The sequence below is a fragment of the Ascaphus truei genome, chromosome 3 (genome assembly GCF_040206685.1).
Source record: "Ascaphus truei isolate aAscTru1 chromosome 3, aAscTru1.hap1, whole genome shotgun sequence".
In the NCBI taxonomy this organism is placed as follows: Eukaryota; Metazoa; Chordata; class Amphibia; order Anura; family Ascaphidae; genus Ascaphus; species Ascaphus truei.
The window spans coordinates 7,840,917-7,867,215 of record NC_134485.1 but is presented as its reverse complement, the minus strand read 5'-3'; the positions used below and the strand labels follow the sequence as shown (position 1 = coordinate 7,867,215).

The following is a 26,299-nucleotide window of genomic DNA, read 5'->3' as shown; positions in this document are numbered from 1 at the left end:
GCATTTCCGCTCGGATTAGCATGTAGGAGCATTTCCACCCCGGATTAGAATGTAGAAGCATTGCCACCCGGATTAGCATGTAGGAGCATTTCCGCCCCGGATTAACATGTAGGAGCATTTCCGCCCCGGATTAGCATGTAGGAGCATTTCCGCCCCGGATTAGCATGTAGGATCATTTCCGCCCCGGATTAGCATGTAGGAGCATTTCCGCCCCGGATTAGCATGTAGGAGCATTTCCGCCCCGGATTAGCATGTAGGAGCATTTCCGCTCGGATTAGCACATAGGAGCATTGCCGCCCGGATTAGCACGTAGGAGCATTTCCGCCCGGATTAGCACGTAGGAGCATTTCCGCTCGGATTAGCACGTAGGAGCATTTCCGCCCCGGATTAGCATGTAGGAGCATTTCCGCCCCGGATTAGCATGTAGGAGCATTTCCGCTCGGATTAGTATGTAGGAGCATTTCCGCCCGGATTAGCATGTAGGAGCATTTCCGCTCGGATTAGCATGTAGGAGCATTTCCGCCCCGGATTAGCATGTAGGAGCATTCCGCCCGGATTAGCATGTAGGAGCATTTCCGCCCCGGATTAGCATGTAGGAGCAATGACGCCCGGATTAGCATGTGGAGCATTTCCGCTCGGATTAGCATGTAGGAGCATTTCCACCCCGGATTAGAATGTAGAAGCATTGCCACCCGGATTAGCATGTAGGAGCATTTCCGCCCCGGATTAACATGTAGGAGCATTTCCGCCCCGGATTAGCATGTAGGAGCATTTCCGCTCGGATTAGCATGTAGGAGCATTTCCGCCCCGGATTAGCATGTAGGAGCATTTCCGCCCGGTTTAGCATGTAGGAGCATATCCCCCCGGATTAGCATGTAGGAGCATTTCCGCTCGGATTAGCATGTAGGAGCATTTCCGCTCGGATTAGCATGTAGGAGCATTTCCGCTCGGATTAGCATGTAGGAGCATTTCCGCTCGGATTAGCATGTAGGAGCATTTCCGCTCGGATTAGCATGTAGGAGCATTTCCGCTCGGATTAGCATGTAGGAGCATTTCCGCCCCGGATTAGCATGCAGGAGCATTGCCGCCCGGATTAGCATGTTGGAGCATTCCGCCCCGGATTAGCATGTAGGAGCATTTCCGCCTGGATTAGCATGCAGGAGCATTTCCGCCCCGGATTAGCATGCAGGAGCATTTCCGCCCCGGATTAGCATGTAGGAGCATTTCCGCCCGGATTAGCAGGTAGGAGCATTTCCGCCCCGGATTAGCATGTAGGAGCATTTCCGCTCGGATTAGCATGTAGGAGCATTTCCGCTCGGATTAGCATGTAGGAGCATTTCCGCCCGGATTAGCAGGTAGGAGCATTTCCGCCCCGGATTAGCATGTAGGAGCATTTCCGCTCGGATTAGCATGTAGGAGCATTTCCGCTCGGATTAGCATGTAGGAGCATTTCCGCCCCGGATTAGCAGGTAGGAGCATTTCCGCCCCGGATTAGCATGTAGGAGCATTTCCGCTCGGATTAGCATGTAGGAGCATTTCCGCTCGGATTAGCATGTAGGAGCATTTCCGCCCGGATTAGCAGGTAGGAGCATTTCCGCCCCGGATTAGCATGTAGGAGCATTTCCGCTCGGATTAGCATGTAGGAGCATTTCCGCTCGGATTAGCATGTAGGAGCATTTCCGCCCCGGATTAGCATGCAGGAGCATTTCCACCCCGGATTAACATGCAGGAGCATTTCCGCCCCGGATTAGCATGTAGGAGCATTTCCGCCCCGGATTAGCATGTAGGGGCATTTCCGCCCGGATTAGCATGTAGGAGCATTTCCGCCCCGGATTAGCATGTAGGAGCATTTCCGCCCGGATTAGCAGGTAGGAGCATTTCCGCCCGGATTAGCATGTAGGAGCATTTCCCCCCGGATTAACATGTAGGAGCATTTCCGCCCCGGATTAGCATGTAGGAGCATTTCCGCCCCGGATTAGCATGTAGGAGCATTTCCGCCCGGATTAGCATGTAGGAGCATTTCCGCCCCGGATTAGCACGTAGGAGCATTTCCGCTCGGATTAGCACGTAGGAGCATTTCCGCCCGGTTTAGCATGTAGGAGCATATCCCCCCGGATTAGCATGTAGGAGCATTTCCGCTCGGATTAGCATGTAGGAGCATTTCCGCTCGGATTAGCATGTAGGAGCATTTCCGCTCGGATTAGCATGTAGGAGCATTTCCGCTCGGATTAGCATGTAGGAGCATTTCCGCTCGGATTAGCATGTAGGAGCATTTCCGCTCGGATTAGCATGTAGGAGCATTTCCGCCCCGGATTAGCATGCAGGAGCATTGCCGCCCGGATTAGCATGTTGGAGCATTCCGCCCCGGATTAGCATGTAGGAGCATTTCCGCCTGGATTAGCATGCAGGAGCATTTCCGCCCCGGATTAGCATGCAGGAGCATTTCCGCCCCGGATTAGCATGTAGGAGCATTTCCGCCCGGATTAGCAGGTAGGAGCATTTCCGCCCCGGATTAGCATGTAGGAGCATTTCCGCTCGGATTAGCATGTAGGAGCATTTCCGCTCGGATTAGCATGTAGGAGCATTTCCGCCCCGGATTAGCATGCAGGAGCATTTCCACCCCGGATTAACATGCAGGAGCATTTCCGCCCCGGATTAGCATGTAGGAGCATTTCCGCCCCGGATTAGCATGTAGGGGCATTTCCGCCCGGATTAGCATGTAGGAGCATTTCCGCCCCGGATTAGCATGTAGGAGCATTTCCGCCCGGATTAGCAGGTAGGAGCATTTCCGCCCGGATTAGCATGTAGGAGCATTTCCCCCCGGATTAACATGTAGGAGCATTTCCGCCCCGGATTAGCATGTAGGAGCATTTCCGCCCCGGATTAGCATGTAGGAGCATTTCCGCCCGGATTAGCATGTAGGAGCATTTCCGCCCCGGATTAGCACGTAGGAGCATTTCCGCTCGGATTAGCACGTAGGAGCATTTCCGCTCGGATTAGCATGCAGGAGCATTGCCGCCCGGATTAACATGCAGGAGCATTTCTGCCCCGGATTAGCATGTAGGAGCATTTCCGCCCGGATTAGCATGTAGGAGCATTTCCGCCCCGGATTAGCACGTAGGAGCATTTCCGCTCGGATTAGCACGTAGGAGCATTTCCGCTCGGATTAGCATGTAGGAGTATTTCCGCCCGGATTAGCATGTAGGAGCATTTCCGCCCCGGATTAGCATGTAGGAGCATTTCCGCTCGGATTAGCACGTAGGAGCATTTCCGCCCCGGATTAGCACGTAGGAGCATTTCCCCCCGGATTAGCATGTAGGAGCATTTCCGCTCGGATTAGCATGCAGGAGCATTTCCGCCCGGATTAGCATGTAGGAGCATTTCCGCTCGGATTAGCATGTAGGAGCATTTCCGCCCGGATTAGCATGTAGGAGCATTTCCGCCCGGATTAGCATGTAGGAGCATTTCCGCCCCGGATTAGCATGTAGGAGCATTTCCGCTCGGATTAGCATGTAGGAGCATTTCCGCCCCGGATTAGTATGTAGGAGCATTTCCCCCCGGATTAGCGTGTAGGAGCATTTCCTGCCCGGATTAGCATGTAGGAGCATTTCCGCCCGGATTAGCATGTAGGAGCATTTCTGCCCGGATTAGCATGTAGGAGCATTTCCGCCCCGGATTAGCATGTAGGAGCATTTCCGCCCCGGATTAGCATGTAGGAGCATTTCCGCCCCGGATTAGCATGTAGGAGCATTTCCGCCCCGGATTAGCATGTAGGAGCATTTCCGCTCGGATTAGCATGTAGGAGCATTGCCGCCCGGATTAGCACGTAGGAGCATTTCCGCCCGCATTAGCACGTAGGAGCATTTCCGCCCGGATTAGCATGTAGGAGCATTTCCACCCGGATTAGCATGTAGGAGCATTTCCGCCCGGATTAGCACGTAGGAACATTGCCGCCCGGATTAGCATGTAGGAGCATTTCCGCCCCATATTAGCATGTAGGGTCATTTCCGCCCCAGATTAGCATGTAGGAGCATTTCCCCCCGGATTAGCATGTAGGAGCATTTCCCCCCGGATTAGCATATAGGAGCATTTCCGCTCAGATTAGCATGTAGGAGCATTTCCGCTCGGATTAGCATGTAGGAGCATTTCCGCTCGGATTAGCATGTAGGAGCATTTCCTCCCCGGATTAGCATGTAGGAGCATTTCCCCCCGGATTAGCATGTAGGAGCATTTCCCCCCGGATTAGCATGTAGGAGCATTTCCGCCCCGGATTAGCATGTAGGAGCATTTCCGCCCCGGATTAGCATGTAGGAGCATTTCCCCCCGGATTAGCATGTAGGAGCATTGCAGCCCCGGATTAGCATGTAGGAGCATTTCCGCCCCGGATTAGCATGTAGGAGCATTTCCCCCCGGATTAGCATGTAGGAGCATTTCCGCCCCGGATTAGCATGTAGGAGCATTTCCCCCCGGATTAGCATGTAGGAGCATTTCCGCTCGGATTAGCATGTAGGAGCATTTCCCCCCGGATTAGCATGTAGGAGCATTTCCCCCCGGATTAGCATGTAGGAGCATTTCCCCCCGGATTAGCATGCAGGAGCATTTCCCCCCGGATTAGCATGTAGGAGCATTTCCGCCCCGGATTAATATGTAGGAGCATTTCCGCTCGGAATAGCTTGTCGTAGCATTTCCTGCCGGGATTAGCACGTAGGAGCATTGCCGCCCGGATTAGCATGTAGGAGCATTTCCGCCCGGATTAGCATGTAGGAGCATTTCCGCTCGGATTAGCATGTAGGAGCATTTCCGCTCGGATTAGCATGTAGGAGCATTTCCGCTCGGATTAGCATGTAGGAGCATTTCCGCCCGGATTAGCATGTTGGAGCATTTCTGCTCGGATTAGCATGAAGGAGCATTTCCGCCCCGGATTAGCATGTAGGAGCATTTCCGCTCGGATTAGCATGTAGGAGCATTTCTGCTCGGATTAGCATGTAGGAGCATTTCCGCTCGGATTAGCATGTAGGAGCATTTCCGCCCGGATTAGCATGTAGGAGCTTTTCCGCTCGGATTAGCATGTAGGAGCATTTCCGCTCGGATTAGCATGTAGGAGCATTTCCGCCCCGGATTAGCATGTAGGAGCATTTCCGCCCCGGATTAGCATGTAGGAGCATTTCCGCCCCGGATTAGCATGTAGGAGCATTTCCGCCCCGGATTAGCATGTAGGAGCATTTCCGCTCGGATTAGCATGTAGGAGCATTTCCGCCCCGGATTAGCATGTAGGAGCATTTCCGCCCCGGATTAGCATGTAGGAGCATTTCCGCCCCGGATTAGCATGTAGGAGCATTTCCGCCCGGATTAGCACGTAGGAGCATTGCCGCCCGGATTAGCATGTAGGGGCATTTCCGCCCCGGATTAGCATGTAGGAGCATTTCCGCCCCGGATTAGCATGTAGGACCATTTCCGCCCGGATTAGCATGTAGGAGCATTTCCGCCCGGATTAGCATTTAGGAGCATTTCCGCCCGGATTAACATGTAGGAGCATTCCCCCCCGGATTAGCATGTAGGAGCATTTCCGCCCCAGATTAGCATGTAGGGTAATTTCCGCCCCAGATTAACATGTAGAAGCATTTCCGCCCGGATTAGCATGTAGGAGCATTTCCGCCCCGGATTAGCATGTAGGAGCATTTCCGCCCCGGATTAGCATGTAGGAGCATTTCCGCCCCAGATTAGCATGTAGGGTCATTTCCGCCCCAGATTAACATGTAGAAGCATTTCCGCCCGGATTAGCATGTAGGAGCATTTCCCCCCGGATTAGCATGTAGGAGCATTTCCGCTCGGATTAGCATGTAGGAGCATTTCCGCCCGGATTAGCATGTAGGAGCATTCCGCCCGGATTAGCATGTAGGAGCATTTCCGCCCCGGATTAGCATGTAGGAGCATTTCCGCCCGGATTAGCATGTAGGAGCATTTCCGCTCGGATTAGCATGCAGGAGCATTTCCCCCCGGATTAGCATGTAGGAGCATTCCGCCCGGATTAGCATGCAGGAGCATTTCCGCCCGGATTAGCATGTAGGAGCATTTCCGCTCGGATTAGCATGTAGGAGCATTCCGCCCGGATTAGCGTGTAGGAGCATTTCCGCTCGGATTAGCATGTAGGAGCATTTCCGCCCCGGATTAGCATGTAGGAGCATTCCGCCCGGATTAGCATGTAGGAGCATTTCCGCTCGGATTAGCATGTAGGAGCATTTCCGCCCCGGATTAGCATGTAGGAGCATTTCCGCTCGGATTAGCATGTAGGAGCATTTCCGCTCGGATTAGCATGTAGGAGCATTTCCGCCCCAGATTAGCATGTAGGAGCCTTCCGCCCGGATTAACATGTAGGAGCATTTCCGCCCCGGATTAGCATGTAGGAGCATTTCCGCTCGGATTAGCATGTAGGAGCATTTCCGCCCCGGATTAGCATGTAGGAGCATTTCCGCTCGGATTAACATGCAGGAGCATTTCTGCCCGGATTGGCATGTAGGAGCATTTCCGCCCCGGATTAGCATGTAGGAGCATTTCCGCCCCAGATTAGCATGTAGGGTCATTTCCGCCCCAGATTAACATGTAGAAGCATTTCCGCCCGGATTAGCATGTAGGAGCATTTCCGCCCCGGATTAGCATGTAGGAGCATTTCCGCCCCAGATTAGCATGTAGGGTCATTTCCGCCCCAGATTAACATGTAGAAGCATTTCCGCCCGGATTAGCATGTAGGAGCATTTCCCCCCGGATTAGCATGTAGGAGCATTTCCGCTCGGATTAGCATGTAGGAGCATTTCCGCCCGGATTAGCATGTAGGAGCATTCCGCCCGGATTAGCATGTAGGAGCATTTCCGCCCCGGATTAGCATGTAGGAGCATTTCCGCCCGGATTAGCATGTAGGAGCATTTCCGCTCGGATTAGCATGCAGGAGCATTTCCCCCCGGATTAGCATGTAGGAGCATTCCGCCCGGATTAGCATGCAGGAGCATTTCCGCCCGGATTAGCATGTAGGAGCATTTCCGCTCGGATTAGCATGTAGGAGCATTCCGCCCGGATTAGCATGTAGGAGCATTTCCGCTCGGATTAGCATGTAGGAGCATTTCCGCCCCGGATTAGCATGTAGGAGCATTCCGCCCGGATTAGCATGTAGGAGCATTTCCGCTCGGATTAGCATGTAGGAGCATTTCCGCCCCGGATTAGCATGTAGGAGCATTTCCGCTCGGATTAGCATGTAGGAGCATTTCCGCTCGGATTAGCATGTAGGAGCATTTCCGCCCCAGATTAGCATGTAGGAGCATTTCCGCCCCGGATTAGCATGTAGGAGCATTTCCGCCCCGGATTAGCATGTAGGAGCATTTCCGCCCCGGATTAGCATGTAGGAGCATTTCCGCTCGGATTAGCATGTAGGAGCATTTCCGCTCGGATTAGCATGTAGGAGCATTTCCGCCCCAGATTAGCATGTAGGAGCCTTCCGCCCGGATTAACATGTAGGAGCATTTCCGCCCCGGATTAGCATGTAGGAGCATTTCCGCTCGGATTAGCATGTAGGAGCATTTCCGCCCCGGATTAGCATGTAGGAGCATTTCCGCTCGGATTAACATGCAGGAGCATTTCCGCCCCGGATTAGCATGTAGGAGCATTTCTGCCCCGGATTGGCATGTAGGAGCATTTCCGCCCCGGATTAGCATGTAGCTGAGTTTGAATCACGATAGGCTGCGATTCTATCACTGATATGGGAAAGTTTGGGAGGATCTCAGGCCTTTGAGAAAGTGGCGTTAACACTGATTAGTCTCCAACAGATAAAGGCCCACATGCTAGAAACTCCGTTAAATAATGCAATGTTACCCAAGTAGGTAAGGGGGAAGAGAGCAAGACCTATTTTCTCCCAGAAAATGTTTGAAAAAGGGCGTTTGCCTGAAACGCGTCAGTGTATACCTGATGGTCCCCGTTTACCATGTCCATTAAAACATAACTTTCTAACCGCTTCCCATTGGTGTTGGCCCCATTCTGGCAGCTCTGCTCCGCTCTAATCTTTGGATTGTTTTTTCTTCTTTTTCCTACACGTGCATCAGCGTAGTTTTATACAAAAGTGTCTATTTTATGAAAAAAGCCTACCTTTAGCCAATAATAGTAATAATGCCCTCAGAACAGGGCATTACTGGCCAATAATGCCCTGGCTGGGTTAAAGTAGCTCCGCTTCACCTCGGGCCTTCAACTCTTCCAGCCAGGGCATTATTGGCCAGTGAGGGGGGTTAATATCACAGCTGGGAGAGAGGCACAGCACAAAGGGCTGACACACACACACACGGAATTCACAGTATAAATATAGAAGTGCAGATAGCTAGAGCGGGCTGTGTGTCGAGCACTCACGTACTAAGTCAAGCTTCTTTGCGTTTTGTCACTAAAATTGTGTTTTGATTTTTCATTTAAAAAATCACCATCACAAATACAATTTCTATGATTAAAAACAGTGACAAAAGACGAAGTTTCACTTAAAATGCACGTGCTCGTCACACACACAATTTTTGTTTTCCATTAGGAAGGACATTGTCAGGATCTCCCCTTTATCTCAACTAGATTAGATTTATCCCTGATATGGACTGGCCTTTATATTTCCCGTATGTAAATGTCATCTTTCTATGGACTAACATGTTTAATCGCCGATAAAGCATTACAATAAAAGGGACCGGAATATACAGATGGGGAAGGCTGACCCTACAAACTCATGGTACGGGAGTACTGAATCATTAATGCTTGGCTCTGAGCTGAGGGGCTCTGACATGTTTTTAATGTTAAACACAATTGTTAATGGATTATTAATCATCTGGATTATTGTAACCTACTATTCACAGGCCTTCCCGCCCCCCAACTTTCTCCCCTGCAATCAATCCAAAATTTGGCAACTAGAATAATTTCATTTTCTCCCAAAACAGTATGGCTCATCTATCTAATGCACTTACTGTATTTCACAACCGTGCCCACACTAATTCCCATGCCACCGGACCCCCTGTAACCTTCATACACCCACTCACAGAGAAGTTCCCACACCCTTTTATTTTTCCCACCATCCCCTTTTTTACATAGGTGGGAAGCCGAGGGTCCCTGGTGCTGAAACGGGATTCCCAAGATATGTTTGCAGAGTTGAGGAGCACAGAAAGTGGGATCGTAAAAGTGAAAAAGGTTTAGGGCGACTAGATTTTCAAATGTAAAAACCGAGACATATTAAAAAATATTTAGAAAACAAATTAAATCAAACTGTGCACCCCCCTTTTTTTTTTTTTGCTTTTTTCCCTCTCCCCCATCCTCTCTGCTCCCTATCCCATAATCTTTCCTCTCCCTCCATCCCCCCACCATTCTCTCCCCTCCCAATCCCCCATCCTCTCTCCTCCCTCTCCATCCTCTCCTCCATCCCACCATCCTCGCCCCTCCCCATCCTCTCTATCCTCCCTCTCCATCCATTCCAACCACCATCCTCTCTCCTCTCCATCTCCCCTCCTCTCCCCCAATCCTCTTTCCTCCCTCCCACCATCCTTGCCCACTCTTCTCCCTTCCATCCTCTCCCCTCCCTCCTCTCCCCATCCTCTCTTCTCCCTCTCCCCCATCCCCCCTCCCCCAATCCCCCCTCCCCCCGATCGGCCGGCTCCACGCTCACTGTCATGCTCGCGCGCGGCTCTGTTATAGAAAGGCTGACTAACCACAGACAATAATAATTGCTGCGTGCACGCACGGCAGAGGAAGCGCGCCGACTATATTACAGGCCTAACGCTGCGGCCAGGGTGATGCTAAGCGGGTGCGCTCGCACTTGCCGCAATGAAACACATTGCGGCTATATGTGTGGCCAGCGTGAGCGAGCGCCTGCGTACTGCGCACTGCAGAGGCAAGCAAATTTGTTTATGCTGCTCGCTGGTGCGTCACGTGATCCTCCCCGCCATCCTCTCTCCTCCCACACCCATTCTCCTCCCTCCCCATCCTCTCTTCTCCCTCCCTCATCCTTTCTCCTCCCTCCCCCATCCTCTCTTCTCCCCCCCTTCCATTCTCTCTCCTCCCTCCCCATCCTCTCTTCTCCCTCCCCCTCCATTCTCTCCTCCCTCCCCATCCTCTCTTCTCCTCCCTCATCCTCTCTCCTCACTCCCCATCCATCTCTTTCCTCCCTCCCCATCCTCTCTTATCCATCCCCCTCCATTCTCTCTCCTCCCTCCCCATCTTCTTTCTCCTCCCTCTCCCCCATCCTTTCTCCCCCTCTCCACCCATCTTCTCTCCTCTTCCCCATCTTCTTTCTCCTCCCTCTCCCCCATCCTTTCTCCCCCTCTCCACCCGTCTTCTCTCCTCTTCCCCATCTTATTTCTCCTCCCTCACCCCCCATCCTCTCTCCTCCCTCTCCCCATCATCTTTCTCCTCTCTCCCCTATCCTCTTTCTCCCCCTCTTCACCCATCCTCTCCTCCCTATCCCCCATTATATTTCTCCTCCCTCTCCATCCTCTCCCCCCCCATCCCTCTTCTCCCATCCTCTCCCTCCCCTCCTGCCCACATCCTCTCTCCCCACTCCCCCAATCCTCTCTCCCCACTCCCTCCACTCCCTCTCCAGCATACTCTCCTCCCTCTCCCCATCTTATTTCTCCTCCCACTCCCCCATCTTATTTCTCCTCCCACTCCCCCATCTTATTTCTCCTCCCACTCCCCCATCTTATTTCTCCTCCCTCTGCCCCCAACCTCTCTCCTCCCTATCCTCATTCCTCCTTCCCCCATCCTCTTCCCTCCTACCCCCATCCTCTCTCCCCACTCCCTCTCCCGCATACTCTCTCCTCCCTCTCCCCATCCTATCTCTCCTCCCTCTGCCCCCATCCTCTCTCCTCCCTCTCCTCATTCCTCCTTCCCCCATCCTCTCCCCTCCTGCCCCCATCCTCTCTCCCCACTCCCTCCTTTCTCCCCCACTCCCTCTCCCTCCCACTCGACAGTGCTGCGGATCCCTGATGCTGGGAGGGAGATAGAAGAAAACGGATAACGCAATGAGAGAGCTGCTGCTGGTCTTGAAACTGGAGCTGAAACGGGGTTCCCGAGATATATCTTCAGAGTTGGGGAGCACAAAAAGACTGTAAAAGTGATAAAGATTACGCTGGGCACCCAGATTTGCGGCGGCCATCTTGATAAACCTCACACATGCGCAGGAGACATGGCTGAGCGGCAGCCATTACATAAAGGGCTCCACAAGGGAAACATCCCAGCAGCACCAGGGGTTGCCACCACATGGTATAGGAGGACCAATAGGGCTGCTGAATTCACAGCCAGGAGAGATAGGCATTTGGCGCGAATGCAGGGACCTCAACTGAGCAGGCAGTGTTCAGGGAGCAGTGCTTCTCTGGACTAGGCCAGATCTCCCCACTAGGCCCTAGCTAGGCCCTGACTCATGTTAGGTTGTGGCTGCTGTAGGGAAGGCCCATAGTTAGGCTGAGGTAAAGCACAGCATTGCCAGACGCCAAATGGTGACTGCGTCCTATTGTCTAGGACTAGACCCAGGTCATACTTATCAGAGACTCTTAAAAAGGGACACACTCCAATGGGAGCCCCCTCAGAGGTGGACGGACACCTGAGGATCTGCGCGCGGTGTGGGACACGCTGCGGCTCAGCGAATCTTCAACCGAGGTTGTCCTGGTCTGGATGGAGACCAGGAAAGGTACCATGTGCACCAACGGCCATACACAGGGGTAACGCTGCCCTTCACGCACTTTGGGGTGAGCCTGTTTTGCTGGACACCGGGTTATTAGGTGCTCAAGGCACCCTCCTAACTTTGGGGGGGAACTTCACATGGTGTGGGTTATATAGTGTGGGGTATTATGTGGGTGCAGCCTTGCATGGCCTGTTATTACCAACGTTATCAGTTAAATGCCAGTAAATATAAGTTAGATATACTGTCTGTGTGTGTTATTATCTGTTACCGGTGGGTTCCTGTGAGAGGTTATCCTACTGCGCTAGGCTCTCTCGCGGGTGGAGGCGCTGCGTACCAACGAACGTCATCACACCGGGCTCCCAGTGGCGGAGGATCAGGCCTTCCGTACGCCTCACAGGTAATCAGCACGCGTAGTCTCTAGTTACAGGGAAAGAGGGCTGCCTCACCTTGTGGGTGTAAAGATGGACCCTCACACATCTTATATGTTAAAAAGAACCATTGTGGTGATATATGGCTGGGAAGCTATTTTCTTCCTCAGGGTTAAATTCCCTCCATGTATATTTACACATCACAACCCAGTGCAGCCCATCACTTGCTGCTGGAGGGGGGCGGGTCTCGTGATGTTACACCCTGCACAGTGCTGCCGTGCCCCCTGATGCTGGCTGGGAGTGAGAGAAGGACAGGGATATAACACAATGAGAGAGCTGCTGCTGCTGCTGCTCGTCATGCTGATCCTTATAAAGTCGTGGGAAGCATCACAAGGTAAGGTGTGTGAGTGTGTGAGTGTGTGTGTCTGTAGATTCTCCCTTCACACCCCCCTCTCCCTCCCCCTCCTCTCCTCCCCCTCCTCTCCTCCCCCTCCTCTCCTCCCCCCTCACCTCCTCTCCCTCCCCTCCTCCTCTCCCTTCCCTCCTCTCCCTTCCCTCCCCCTCCACTCCCCTCCACTCCCTTCCCTCCTCTCCCTTCCCTCCCCTCCTCCCCATTCCCTCCCCCTTCCCCCCCTCCCTTCCCCTCCCCCCTCCCATCCCCCCCATCCCTTCCCCCCCTCCTATCCCTCCCCCCCCTCCCTTCCCTTCGCATGTTAATGCGTAACATTAATTAAATTACATTAAAATTTGTCAGAACACATACTTTACACGCCCGCAACTATCCTGAAATTTACATGGCTTTTGCTGACATACACAGCAAATTATTAACGTTAACCAGTTGCTGAAGGACAACAGTCTAAAACGATTAATGTGGAAAAACGTTTAATGTGGATTAATGTGGCAACACATACACCAATTGCCTTCAAACTTGGCACAGTACATGCTTTGCACTCCCCCAAACTGTCCTGCAAATTTCATGGCTTTTGAGAACATGCAGTGAAAATTATTCACATTAACCAGTTTCTGGAAGTGGAAAATGGATACCAAACGTGCTTAATATTAATTAAAGTGTCAAAACTTAATCCGATTAGCTTCCAACTTGGCACATGATGTACTGTATACTGCCTACAACTATCCTGAATATTTAAACGTGTTTGCTCACACACACTGCAAATTATTTACATTAATTTTGCTGCACGAATCATAAACTATCTTTTGAACTTGATACTGGGCCTTATGCAGAGAGCATAGAATTTTAAAATTGGCGAATTTCATAAAAAGTAGCTTTTTTGGAGAGTTTTATTCTCCATATGCAGAAAAGTGCGAATTCTGCTATGTTTAACATGGATGCGTGTGGCGAGTTTAAATTGGCGAGATGCGCGCTTCAGAAACGTGTAAAAACAAATTTGCGCCTTTTTTTCCCCTTTACTATAGGTGGCGAGCGCCATCTTGCCATCTTTTCCTGGCGCGGCAAAAATGCGCGAATCGCGGCATTTTTTGGCGCGAACAGCCGCTTTATGCCGTTCGCACCTCTCTGCATTCGGAGAGTTTTAAAAATGGCGAGATCGAGGTTTTCGCCAGCCGCGAGGCGAGTTTTAGCAATTGAAAAAACAAAATGGCGCGTTTTTCGGAACTCGACATTTTCTGCCGGTTTCTGCGCGAAATTGTACAAAAAATGGCGAATTTCGAAATAACGATGCTCTCTGCATAAGGCCCACTGTGTCTGCACCAGAATACAAATTCCACAGAGTTTAATGTGGATTAATGTGGCAACACATACACCAATTGCCTTCAAACTTGGCACAGTACATGCTTTGCACTCCCCAAACTCTCCTGCAAATTTCATGGCTTTTGAGAACATGCAGTGAAAATTATTCACATTAACCAGTTTCTGGAAGTGGAAAATGGATACCAAACGTGCTTAATATTAATTAAAGTGTCAAACTTAATCCGATTAGCTTCCAACTTGGCACATGATGTACTGTATACTGCCTACAACTATCCTGAATATTTAAACGTGTTTGCTCACACACACTGCAAATTATTTACATTAATTTTGCTGCACGAATCATAAACTATCTTTTGAACTTGATACTGTGTCTGCACCAGAATACAAATTCCACAGAGGATGCAAGAACTGAAAAATTACCAAACAAAAGGTTTATTTACTTCACACCCTGATAACATTACTTTGTTTAGAACAGGCAGTCCTCATTTTACAACGCTTTGCTTTTCAACGAATGGCTTATCCAACGCTAGGCAATGCATACCTATATTCATTTTTACAACGCCAAAACGGCTTATCCAACGATCTTACGATGCTTTCCAAAGTTGTTAATTTTGTATATATAATATATTATATAATATTAGATTATACTATATAATATATTATAATATTATATAATATATTATAATATTATATAATATATTATAATATTATATAATATTATCTTATAATATTCTCTTATATATTATATTATGATATATATATATATGTATATATATATATATATATATATATATATATATATAATACAGCATATACTATATGATTTACGTGTGTGCTGCATATCTTATTGCCTGCGTAAAATAATTGGTGTATTTTACTGTTAAAAATGCCTTCAGGAACGGAACCATTCATTCAAACAGTGTTCCATATGGGAAAAAGTGTTTCGCTTTATGACGTTTTGCTATCCAACGCCATTTTGAGTAACGCCTTGTGTCTGAGAACCGAGGACTGCCTGTATCAGAGACTTGTAAACAAACTGTGGTTCATTAAATAACATTTAGATCCCAATACATATTCCTCACAGAGATCAAAATAGGGGAATTTCTGACCTATCCACCATTTATGATAGATCAGATATATTTCTAGGTAATCCCATCAATTTAATAGCAACACACATAATTTATTTTAAGCATACACTGCAAATAATTTACTTTAAGTTTGCTACCAAGGACAATTGATTACAAGAATGCTTTTGATGCAGGAATCATAAACTATCTTTTGAACTTGATACTGTGTCTGCACCAGTATACAAATTACAATGAGGCTGCAAGAACTGAGAAATTAACAAACAAAAGGTTTATTAACTTCACATCCTGATAACATAACTTTGTTTAGTATCAGAGACTTGTAAACAAACTGTGGTTCATTAAATAACATTTACCCTATTTCCTCGATTCTAAGACGCCATCGATTCTAAGACGCACCCTTGATTTAATAAAAAAATTGTGGAAAAAAAAAACCCAATATATTAAATGTGCAGATTTTTTTATTTTTTTAAGCAAACAGTAGCATACATTTATCTGCACTAGAGAGAGGCAGACACAGAATGGGGAGAGAGAGAGACAGTATCGGATGAGCAGAGAGAGAATGGATGGGGGGAGGAAGGAGAGAAAGGAGGGAAGGGGGGGAGAGAAAGGAGGGAAGGGGGGAGAGAAAGGAGGGAAGGGGGGGAGAGAAAGGAGGGAAGGGGGGGAAAGGAGGGAAGGGGGGGGAAAGGAGGGAAGGAGGTGGGGAAGGGGGGGAGAAAGGAGGGAAGGGGGGGAGAAAGGAGGGAATGGAGGGATGGGGGTAGAAGGGGATGGGGGAGAAGGGGATGGGGAAGAATGGAGACAGTGGAGGGGAGGGAGACAGTGGAGGGGAGGGAGACAGTGGAGGGGAGGGAGACAGTGGAGGGGAGGGGGGAGGGAGACAGTGGAGGGGAGGGGGGAGGGAGACAGTGGAGGGGAGGGGGGAGGGGGGGAGGGAGACAGTGGGTGGGGAGGGTGGGAGGGAGACAGTGGGTGGGGAGGGAGGGAGACAGTGGGTGGGGAGGGTGGGAGGGAGACAGTGGGTGGGGAGGGTGGGAGGGAGACAGTGGGTGGGGAGGGTGGGAGGAGACAGTGGGTGGGGAGGGTGGGAGGGAGACAGTGGGTGGGGAGGGTGGGAGGGAGACAGTGGATGGGGAGGGTGGGAGGGAGACAGTGGATGGGGAGGGTGGGAGGGAGACAGTGGATGGGGAGGGTGGGAGGGAGACAGTGGATGGGGAGGGTGGGAGGGAGACAGTGGATGGGGATGGGTGGGGAGGGAGACAGTGGATGGGGAGGGTGGAGACAGTGGATGGGGAGGGTGGGAGGGAGACAGTGGATGGGGAGGGTGGGAGGGAGACAGTTGAGGGGAGTGGGGAGGGAGACAGTGGAGGGGAGGGAGACAGTGGAGGGGAGGGGGAAGGGAGACAGTGGAGGGGAGGGGGAAGGGAGACAGTGGAGGGGAGGGGGGGAGGGAGACAGTGGAGGGGAGGGGGGGAGGGAGACAGTGGAGGGGAGGGGGGGAGGGAGACAGTGGAGGGGAGGGGGGGAGGGAGACAGTGGAGGGGAGGGGGGGAGGGAGACAGTGGAGGGGAGGGGGGGAGGGAGACAGTGGAGGGGAGGGGGGAGGGAGACAGTGGAGGGGAGGGGGGGAGGAGACAGTGGAGGGGGGGAGGGAGACAGTGGAGGGGAGGGGGGGAGGGAGACAGTGGAGGGGAGGGGGGGAGGGAGACAGTGGAGGGGAGGGGGGGAGGGAGACAGTGGAGGGGAGGGAGACAGTGGAGGGGAGGGGGGGAGGGAGACAGTGGAGGGGAGGGGGGGAGGGAGACAGTGGAGGGGAGGGGGGGAGGGAGACAGTGGAGGGGAGGGGGGGAGGGAGACAGTGGAGGGGAGGGGGGAGGGAGACAGTGGAGGGGAGGGGGGGAGGGAGACAGTGGAGGGGAGGGGGGAGGGAGACAGTGGTGGGGAGGGGGACACACATAGAGACACATACACAAACACAGAGTGACAGAGACACACACACATACACAAACACACACAGAGTCACACAGAGAGAGACACATACACACACACAGAGTGACAGAGACAAACACACACAGAGACACATACACAAACACACACAGAGTAACAGACACACAGAGAGAGACACATAAACACACACAGAGTGACAGAGAATCACACAGAGAGACACATACACACACACACACACACACACAGAGTGACAGAGAATCACACAGAGAGACACATACACACACAGAGTGACAGAGGATCACACAGAGAGAGAGACACATACACACACAGAGTGACAGAGGATCACACAGAGAGAGAGACACATACACACACACAGAGTGACAGAGACACACACACACACAGACACAAACACACACAGAGTGACAGAGGATCACACAGAGAGAGACACATACACACACAGAGTGATAGAATCACACAGAGAGAGACACATACACACACACACAGAGTGACAGAGACACACACACACACAGACACAAACACACACAGAGTGACAGAGACACACACATACACAGAGACACATACACACACAGAGTGACAGAGAATCACACAGAGAGAGACACATACACACACAGAGTGACAGAGAATCACACAGAGAGAGACACATACACACACAGAGTGACAGAGAATCACACAGAGAGAGACACATACACACACAGAGTGACAGAGAATCACACAGAGAGACACATACACACACAGAGTGACAGAGAATCACACAGAGAGAGACACATACACACACAGAGTGACAGAGACACACACAGAGAGAGACACATACACACACAGAGTGACAGAGACACACACATACACAGAGACACATACACACACAGAGTGACAGAGACAAGGGAGGGGTCGGAGGGCTCGTGGGGCTGGCAGCCGAAGCTGTGAGTAGCAGAGGGAGGGGGGGGGGGGGGGGGGGGGGTTCATGGGGCAGGAAGCTGTGAGTAGTGGAGGGTTCATGGGGCTGGAAGCTGTGAGTAGCAGAGGGCTGGAAGCTGTGAGTAGCAGAGGGCTGGATGCTGTGAGTAGCAGAGGGCTGGAAGCTGTGAGTAGCAGAGGGCTGGAAGCTGTGAGTAGCAGAGGGCTGGAAGCTGTGAGTAGCAGAGGGCTGGAAGCTGTGAGTAGCAGAGGGCTGGATGCTGTGAGTAGCAGAGGGCTGGATGCTGTGAGTAGCAGAGGGCTGGATGCTGTGAGTAGCAGAGGGCTGGAAGCTGTGAGTAGCAGAGGGCTGGATGCTGTGAGTAGCAGAGGGCTGGAAGCTGTGAGTAGCAGAGGGCTGGAAGCTGTGAGTAGCAGAGGGCTGGATGCTGTGAGTAGCAGAGGGCTGGAAGCTGTGAGTAGCAGAGGGCTGGAAGCTGTGAGTAGCAGAGGGCTGGAAGCTGTGAGTAGCAGAGGGCTGGATGCTGTGAGTAGCAGAGGGCTGGATGCTGTGAGTAGCAGAGGGCTGGATGCTGTGAGTAGCAGAGGGCTGGAAGCTGTGAGTAGCAGAGGCTGGATGCTGTGAGTAGCAGAGGGCTGGAAGCTGTGAGTAGCAGAGGGCTGGAAGCTGTGAGTAGCAGAGGGCTGGATGCTGTGAGTAGCAGAGGGCTGGAAGCTGTGAGTAGCAGAGGGCTGGTGGGGCTGGAAGCTGTGAGTAGCAGTCAGGGACGGTCAGCTGGTGGTGCCGCTACAGCCGCACAGCTGTGGGTCGCAGAGGGGGGTCCAGCACTTCAAGCAACCAACTGAGACAAGGGGGAGAGCGGGCGGGGGGCCGTGGTTCAAGCAGACGGCTACCGCGCTTTTTGTTAAAACGCTGAAAGCTGCACGCCCTCCGTCTGCAGCGCCCCCAAGCAGGTTTTTTTTTTTTGTTTTTTTTAGTACAATCGATTCTAAAACGCACCCCTATTTCAGAGATGTGAAATTGGGAAAAAAAGTGCGTCTTAGAATCGAGGAAATACGGTAGATCCCAATACATATTCCTCACAGAGATCAAAATAGGGGAATTTCTGACCTATCCACCATTTATGATAGATCAGATATATTTCTAGGTAATCCCATCAATTTAATAGCAACACACATAATTTAGTTTGAGCCATCGTAGACACCAATCAAAACCTCCAAGATGTTATTTTATGGGTTTGGGAAAAACATTTATACCACATACACAGTATTAGTTAGTTAACAAGAGAGGAGAGAGAAGGAGATTTTGGAGAAAGAGCTATTTCAATTCAAATAGACATCAGAGAAGGTAATTATGATCAGAATTCTTGTGCACTTGTAAATCTGTAAATATCTGTTTTTTATATTAATGTATGTTTTGATAGGATGAACTGTATTATATTGTTAGGCCAGTAATAAGTACAAACCATATAAGGAAGTATAATAGTACAACCGTGGAATGGTTAAATTTTGTTGCTGTTATAATTAAATACTGTTTTTATATTTGAAGCTCTGTATATCGTTTAGTAAACTCTCATAACCAGGGTGTGCATGTGTGAATGTTATTCCTATTGGAACCCATATCTATACATTCATTTCTTTAAATAATATTTATGCCAATATTATTATATTCATTCTTATAAGCCAGTAATACTTGTATATTTTGTGAGAAATTCTTAATGTGGATTAATGTGCCAACGCATACACCAATTGCCTTCAAATTTGGCACAGTATATGCTTTGCACTCCCCAAGCTGTCCTGCAAATGTCATGGCTTTTGATAACATGCACTGCAAATTATTCACCTTAACCAGTTTCTGTAGGACAACGGTCTAAAATGCATTATGTGAAAAATTATTAATGTGGATTAATGTGCCAACACGTATACCAATTGCCTTCAAATTTGGCACAGTATATGCTTTGCACTCCCCCAAGCTGTCCTGCAAATGTCATGGCTTTTGATAACATGCACTGCAAATTATTCACATTAACCAGTTTCTGTAGGACAACTGACTAAAACGCTTAATGTGAAAAATTCTTAATGTGGATTAATGTGCCAACACGTATACCAATTGCCTTCAAATTTGGCACAGTATATGCTTTGCACTCCCCCAAGCTGTCCTGCAAATGTCATGGCTGTTGATAACATGCACTGCAAATTATTCACATTAACCAGTTTCTGTAGGACAACTGTCTAAACGCTTAATGTGAAAAATTCTTAATGTGGATTAATGTGGCAACACATACACCAATTATTGCCTTCAAACTTGGCACAGTACATGCTTTGCACTCCCCCAAACTGTCCTGCAAATTTCATGGCTTTTAATAACATGCACTGCAAATTATGTACATTAAGCACTTTCCACTTCCAGAAAGTGCTTAGTGTAAAGTGCTTAATGTTAATTAAAGTGTCAAAACATAAACCGATAAACGTAAAACTTGGCATATGACATGCTGTATACTGCCCACAACTATCCTGAAAATGTCAAGGTGTTTGCTAACACACTGCAAATTATTTACGTTAAGCACTTTTTGGAAGAGGTAAATGCATAATGTGAAAGTGCTTAACGTGGCTTAAGTGTCAATACATAAACCAAGTGAATTAAAACCTGAGTGAAGAGGGTCCCTTCCGGAGGGGATGCCTTGAGATGGCCATTTACCCACAACTGAAGATTCGTCCTAATATAGGGAGGTACCGTACCTGCCACACCTGGATACAGTGGTTCAATCCCTGAAATGCATGAGGTTCAGATATAGCAGGTACAGTCCTAGTATTTCACGGGTTGTTTATCTGGGCGGGCATACCTGTGCAAACCGTGTAATTTTTAGTACCTTTACCGCGTTAAACCCGTGGTTGACAGGGTGACAGGATTTATCGAGGGGCACATCCACGCAGGGGGCCCGGGCCCCCTGACTCACGGGGCCCGGGACGCAAATACCCTTTGTCCCCCCCCCTGTTGGCGGCCCTGGGTACAAGGATGAAATTAAAAGTGACTTGTTCTCTCATAAAGCCAAAGTTTGGAAAATGTATTTCATAGATAAACGTGTTAGTACCTACTCTACATAATGTATTCTTCCCAAATAACAGTTCTCATTCTTACTTTAGCAATGTTATGGAGATTTGGGGTAATTTAATCTATTTCAGGAATAATCAGGTTATTGTTATCCTTTTACAGATAGATCTGGAGTAATGTTATACAACTTTTCGGGTCAATCCAAGATTTCGGGTCAATATCAGTATCAATGAGATTAACGACAATCATGGAGACTCCATAAAGTAAAGGGAGACTACGGCTGTCCTTCAGAAACTGCTTTACGTGAATAATAATTATACTTCCTTATATGGTTTGTACTTATTACTGGCCTAACAATATAATACAGTTCATCCTATCAAAACATACATTAATATAAAAAACAGATATTTACAGATTTACAAGTGCACAAGAATTCTGATCATAATTACCTTCTCTGATGTCTATTTGAATTGAAATAGCTCTTTCTCCAAAATCTCCTTCTCTCTCCTCTCTTGTTAACTAACTAATACTGTGTATGTGGTATAAATGTTTTTCCCAAACCCATAAAATAACATCTTGGAGGTTTTGATTGGTTGACTACGATGGCTCAAACTAAATTATGTGTGTTGCTATTAAATTGATGGGATTACCTAGAAATATATCTGATCTATCATAAATGGTGGATAGGTCAGAAATTCCCCTATTTTGATCTCTGTGAGGAATATGTATTGGGATCTAAATGTTATTTAATGAACCACAGTTTGTTTACAAGTCTCTGATACTAAACAAAGTTATGTTATCAGGGTGTGAAGTTAATAAACCTTTTGTTTGTTAATTTCTCAGTTCTTGCAGCCTCATTGTAATTTGTATACTGGTGCAGACACAGTATCAAGTTCAAAAGATAGTTTATGATTCCTGCATCAAAAGCATTCTTGTAATCAATTGTCCTTGGTAGCAAACTTAAAGTAAATTATTTGCAGTGTATGCTTAAAATAAATTATGTGTGTTGCTATTAAATTGATGGGATTACCTAGAAATATATCTGATCTATCATAAATGGTGGATAGGTCAGAAATTCCCCTATTTTGATCTCTGTGAGGAATATGTATTGGGATCTAAATGTTATTTAATGAACCACAGTTTGTTTACAAGTCTCTGATACAGGCAGTCCTCGGTTCTCAGACACAAGGCGTTACTCAAAATGGCGTTGGATAGCAAAACGTCATAAAGCGAAACACTTTTTCCCATATGGAACACTGTTTGAATGAATGGTTCCGTTCCTGAAGGCATTTTTAACAGTAAAATACACCAATTATTTTACGCAGGCAATAAGATATGCAGCACACACGTAAATCATATAGTATATGCTGTATTATATATATATATATATATATATATATATATATATATATATATATAATATATAAGAGAATATTATAAGATAATACTATATAATATTATAATATATTATATAATATTATAATATATTATATAATATTATAATATATTATATAGTATAATCTAATATTATATAATATATTATATATACAAACATTAACAACTTTGGAAAGCATCGTAAGATCGTTGGATAAGCCGTTTTGGCGTTGTAAAAATGAATATAGGTATGCATTGCCTAGCGTTGGATAAGCCATTCGTTGAAAAGCAAAGCGTTGTAAAATGAGGACTGCCTGTTCTAAACAAAGTAATGTTATCAGGGTGTGAAGTAAATAAACCTTTTGTTTGGTAATTTTTCAGTTCTTGCATCCTCTGTGGAATTTGTATTCTGGTGCAGACACAGTATCAAGTTCAAAAGATAGTTTATGATTCGTGCAGCAAAATTAATGTAAATAATTTGCAGTGTGTGTGAGCAAACACGTTTAAATATTCAGGATAGTTGTAGGCAGTATACAGTACATCATGTGCCAAGTTGGAAGCTAATCAGATTACGTTTTGACACTTTAATTAATATTAAGCACGTTTGGTATCCATTTTCCACTTCCAGAAACTGGTTAATGTGAATAATTTTCACTGCATGTTCTCAAAAGCCATGAAATTTGCAGGACAGTTTGGGGGAGTGCAAAGCATGTACTGTGCCAAGTTTGAAGGCAATTGGTGTATGTGTTGCCACATTAATCCACATTAAACGTTTTTCCACATTAATCGTTTTAGACTGTTGTCCTTCAGCAACTGGTTAACGTTAATAATTTGCTGTGTATGTCAGCAAAAGCCATGTAAATTTTGGGTAGTTGCGGGCCGTGTAAAGTATGTGTTCTGACAAATTTTAATGTAATTTAATTAATGTTACGCATTTCCATATGAGATACTGGGCCCTTCTTAGAGTGCATAATGTAAACAATTTGCTGTGTGTGCTAGCAAACACTTTGTAATTTTCAGGATAGTTGTGGGCAGTATACAGCAGCTCATGTGGCAAGTTTTAAATGAATCACTGTATGTTTTGACTCCTAGATTCACAATAAACGCGTTTAAGGTAAGCATTTTCCACTTTCGGATAGTGGTTAATGTTAGGGTGACCAGATTTCGAAAATGAAAAACCGGGACATTTTTTTTTTTACATAACAGTTTATTTATTGTAGTACACTTATACTTACGACCATTAGTCTTTGTTACATAGTTGTGTGTGTGTGTGTTGACCTCACTAATCGAACAAAAAAAAAACAGATGTGAATGATTCTGAACCCCTTAACCAGTGTCTGGATGCCCCCTCTTCACAATTTCTAAAGCAGCAATCCCGCCTGGGATCTTACCTGATCCGCAGTCCCTCAAGGTACTATACTGGAGGGGAGGTGTTCCCTACCTGTCTTCCGAGGTCTCCCGTGTGAAACTTGAGTCAGATCTGGAAGAAAGAAGGGTAGGTTACTTCGGTGTAGGTATACGGCAGTTAAAATAAGACAGAGAGGGTGAGAGAGACAGAGAGAGAGAGGGTGAGAGAGACAGAGAGAGAGAGGGTGAGAGAGACAGAGAGAGAGAGGGTGAGAGAGACAGAGAGAGAGAGGGTGAGAGAGACAGAGAGAGAGGGTGAGAGAGACAGAGAGAGACAGAGAGAGAGAGGGTGAGAGAGACAGAGAGAGAGGGTGAGAGAGAGGGTGAGAGAGACAGAGAGAGAGAGAGGGTGAGAGACAGAGAGAGAGAGGGTGAGAGAGACAGAGAGAGGGTGAGAGAGACAGAGAGAGAGAGGGTGAGAGAGACAGAGAGAGAGAGGGTGAGAGAGACAGAGAGAGAGAGGGTGAGAGAGACAGAGAGAGGGTGAGAGAGACAGAGAGAGAGGGTGAGAGAGAGACAGAGAGAGAGGGTGAGAGAGGATGAGACAGAGAGAGAGAGAGAGGGTGAGAGAGAGGGTGAGAGAGACAGAGAGAGAGAGGGTGAGAGAGACAGAGAGAGAGAGGGTGAGAGAGGGTGAGAGAGACTGAGAGAGACAGAGAGAGAGGGTGAGAGAGAGGGAGAGAGAGACAGAGAGAGAGACAGAGAGAGAGAGACACAGAGAGAGACAGAGACAGTGAGAGAGAGGGTGAGAGAGAGGGTGAGAGAGAGGGTGAGAGTGGGTGAGAGAGACAGAGAGTGGGTGAGAGAGACAGAGAGTGGGTGAGAGAGACAGAGAGTGGGTGAGAGAGACAGAGAGTGGGTGAGAGAGACAGAGAGTGGGTGAGAGAGACAGAGAGTGGGTGAGAGACAGAGAGTGGGTGAGAGACAGAGAGTGGGTGAGAGAGACAGAGTGGGTGAGAGAGACAGAGTGGGTGAGAGAGAGGGTGACAGAGAGAGAGAGGGCGACAGAGAGAGAGAGAGGGCGACAGAGAGAGAGAGAGGGCGACAGAGAGAGAGAGAGGGCGACAGAGAGAGAGAGAGGGCGACAGAGAGAGAGAGAGGGCGACAGAGAGAGAGGGCGACAGAGAGAGAGAGAGGGCGACAGAGAGAGAGAGAGGGCGACAGAGAGAGAGAGAGGGCGACAGAGAGAGAGAGAGGGCGACAGAGAGAGGGCGACAGAGAGAGAGAGGGCGACAGAGAGAGAGAGGGCGACAGAGAGAGAGGGCGACAGAGAGAGAGAGGGCGACAGAGAGAGAGAGGGCGACAGAGAGAGAGAGGGTGACAGAGAGAGGCAGACAGAGAGGGTGAGAGAGAGAGGCAGATAGAGAGAGAGTGAGAGAGACAGAGAGAGGGTGAGAGAGACAGAGAGAGGGTGAGAGAGACAGAGAGGGTGAGAGAGACAGAGAGAGGGTGAGAGAGACAGACAGAGGGTGAGAGAGACAGAGGGTGAGAGAGACAGAGGGTGAGAGAGAGGCAGACAGAGAGAGGGTGAGAGAGAGAGGCAGACAGAGAGAGGGTGAGAGAGAGAGGCAGACAGAGAGAGGGTGAGAGAGAGAGGCAGACAGAGAGAGAGGCAGACAGTGAGAGAGTGAGAGAGACAGAGAGAGGGTGAGAGAGACAGAGAGAGGGTGAGAGAGACAGAGAGAGGGTGAGAGAGACAGAGAGAGGGTGAGAGAGACAGAGAGAGGGTGAGAGAGACAGAGAGAGGGTGAGAGAGACAGAGAGAGAGGGTGACAGAGAGAGAGAGGGTGACACAGAGAGAGAGGGTGACACAGAGAGAGAGGGTGACACAGAGAGAGAGCGTGACACAGAGAGAGAGCGTGACACAGAGAGAGAGCGTGACACAGAGAGAGAGAGAGAGGGTGACAGAGAGAGAGAGAGAGAGAGAGAGGGTGACACAGAGAGAGAGAGAGAGAGGGTGACACACAGAGAGAGAGAGAGAGAGAGAGAGGGTGACACACAGAGAGAGAGAGAGGGTGACACACACAGAGAGAGAGAGGGTGACAGAGAGAGAGGGTGACAGAGAGAGAGAGAGAGGGTGACAGAGAGAGAGAGAGAGGGTGACAGAGAGAGAGAGAGGGTGACAGAGAGAGAGAGAGGGTGACAGAGAGAGAGAGGGTGACAGAGAGAGAGAGGGTGACAGAGAGAGAGAGAGGGTGACAGAGAGAGAGAGAGGGTGAGAGAGACAGAGGGTGAGAGAGACAGAGGGTGAGAGAGACAGAGAGACAGAGGGTGAGAGAGACAGAGAGACAGAGACAGACAGAGACAGACAGAGACAGACAGAGAGAGGGAGAGAGAGGGGGAGAGAGAGGGGGAGAGAGAGGGGGAGGGAGAGGGAGACAGACACGGGTACACACACACACACACACACTGGTACACACACTGGTACACACACACACTGGTACACACACACACACTGGTACATACACACACTCACACAGGTACACACACTGGTACACACACACACACACACTGGTACACACACACACACACACACACTGGTACACACACACACACACTGGTACACACACACACACTGGTACACACACACACACACTGGTACACACACACACACACTGGTGCACACACACACACACACACACACACACACACACACTGGTACACACACACACACACACACACACTGGTACACACACACTGGTACACACACACACACACTGG

The 26,299-nt window shown here is 48.8% G+C and overlaps 1 protein-coding gene across 5 annotated transcripts in view; it reads left to right on the top strand.

The window, feature by feature from the left end:
- Positions 1 to 12,317: 12,317 nt before the first annotated feature.
- LOC142491272 (nectin-1-like) overlaps positions 12,318 to 26,299 on the top strand; it is a 70,789-nt gene continuing 56,807 nt past the window's right edge. For 3 of the 5 annotated variants that reach the window (XR_012800361.1, XM_075593580.1, XM_075593582.1), the window contains exon 1: positions 12,318 to 12,442. Coding sequence is in view for 3 of the 5 variants with exons in the window: in XM_075593580.1 (XP_075449695.1) it covers positions 12,376 to 12,442 (67 nt within the window). In the remaining 2 variants the exon portion in view is untranslated. Of the gene's footprint in view, positions 12,448 to 26,299 lie in introns of all 5 variants that reach the window. The other 2 variants (XM_075593584.1, XM_075593583.1) reach the window with 2 other exon arrangements.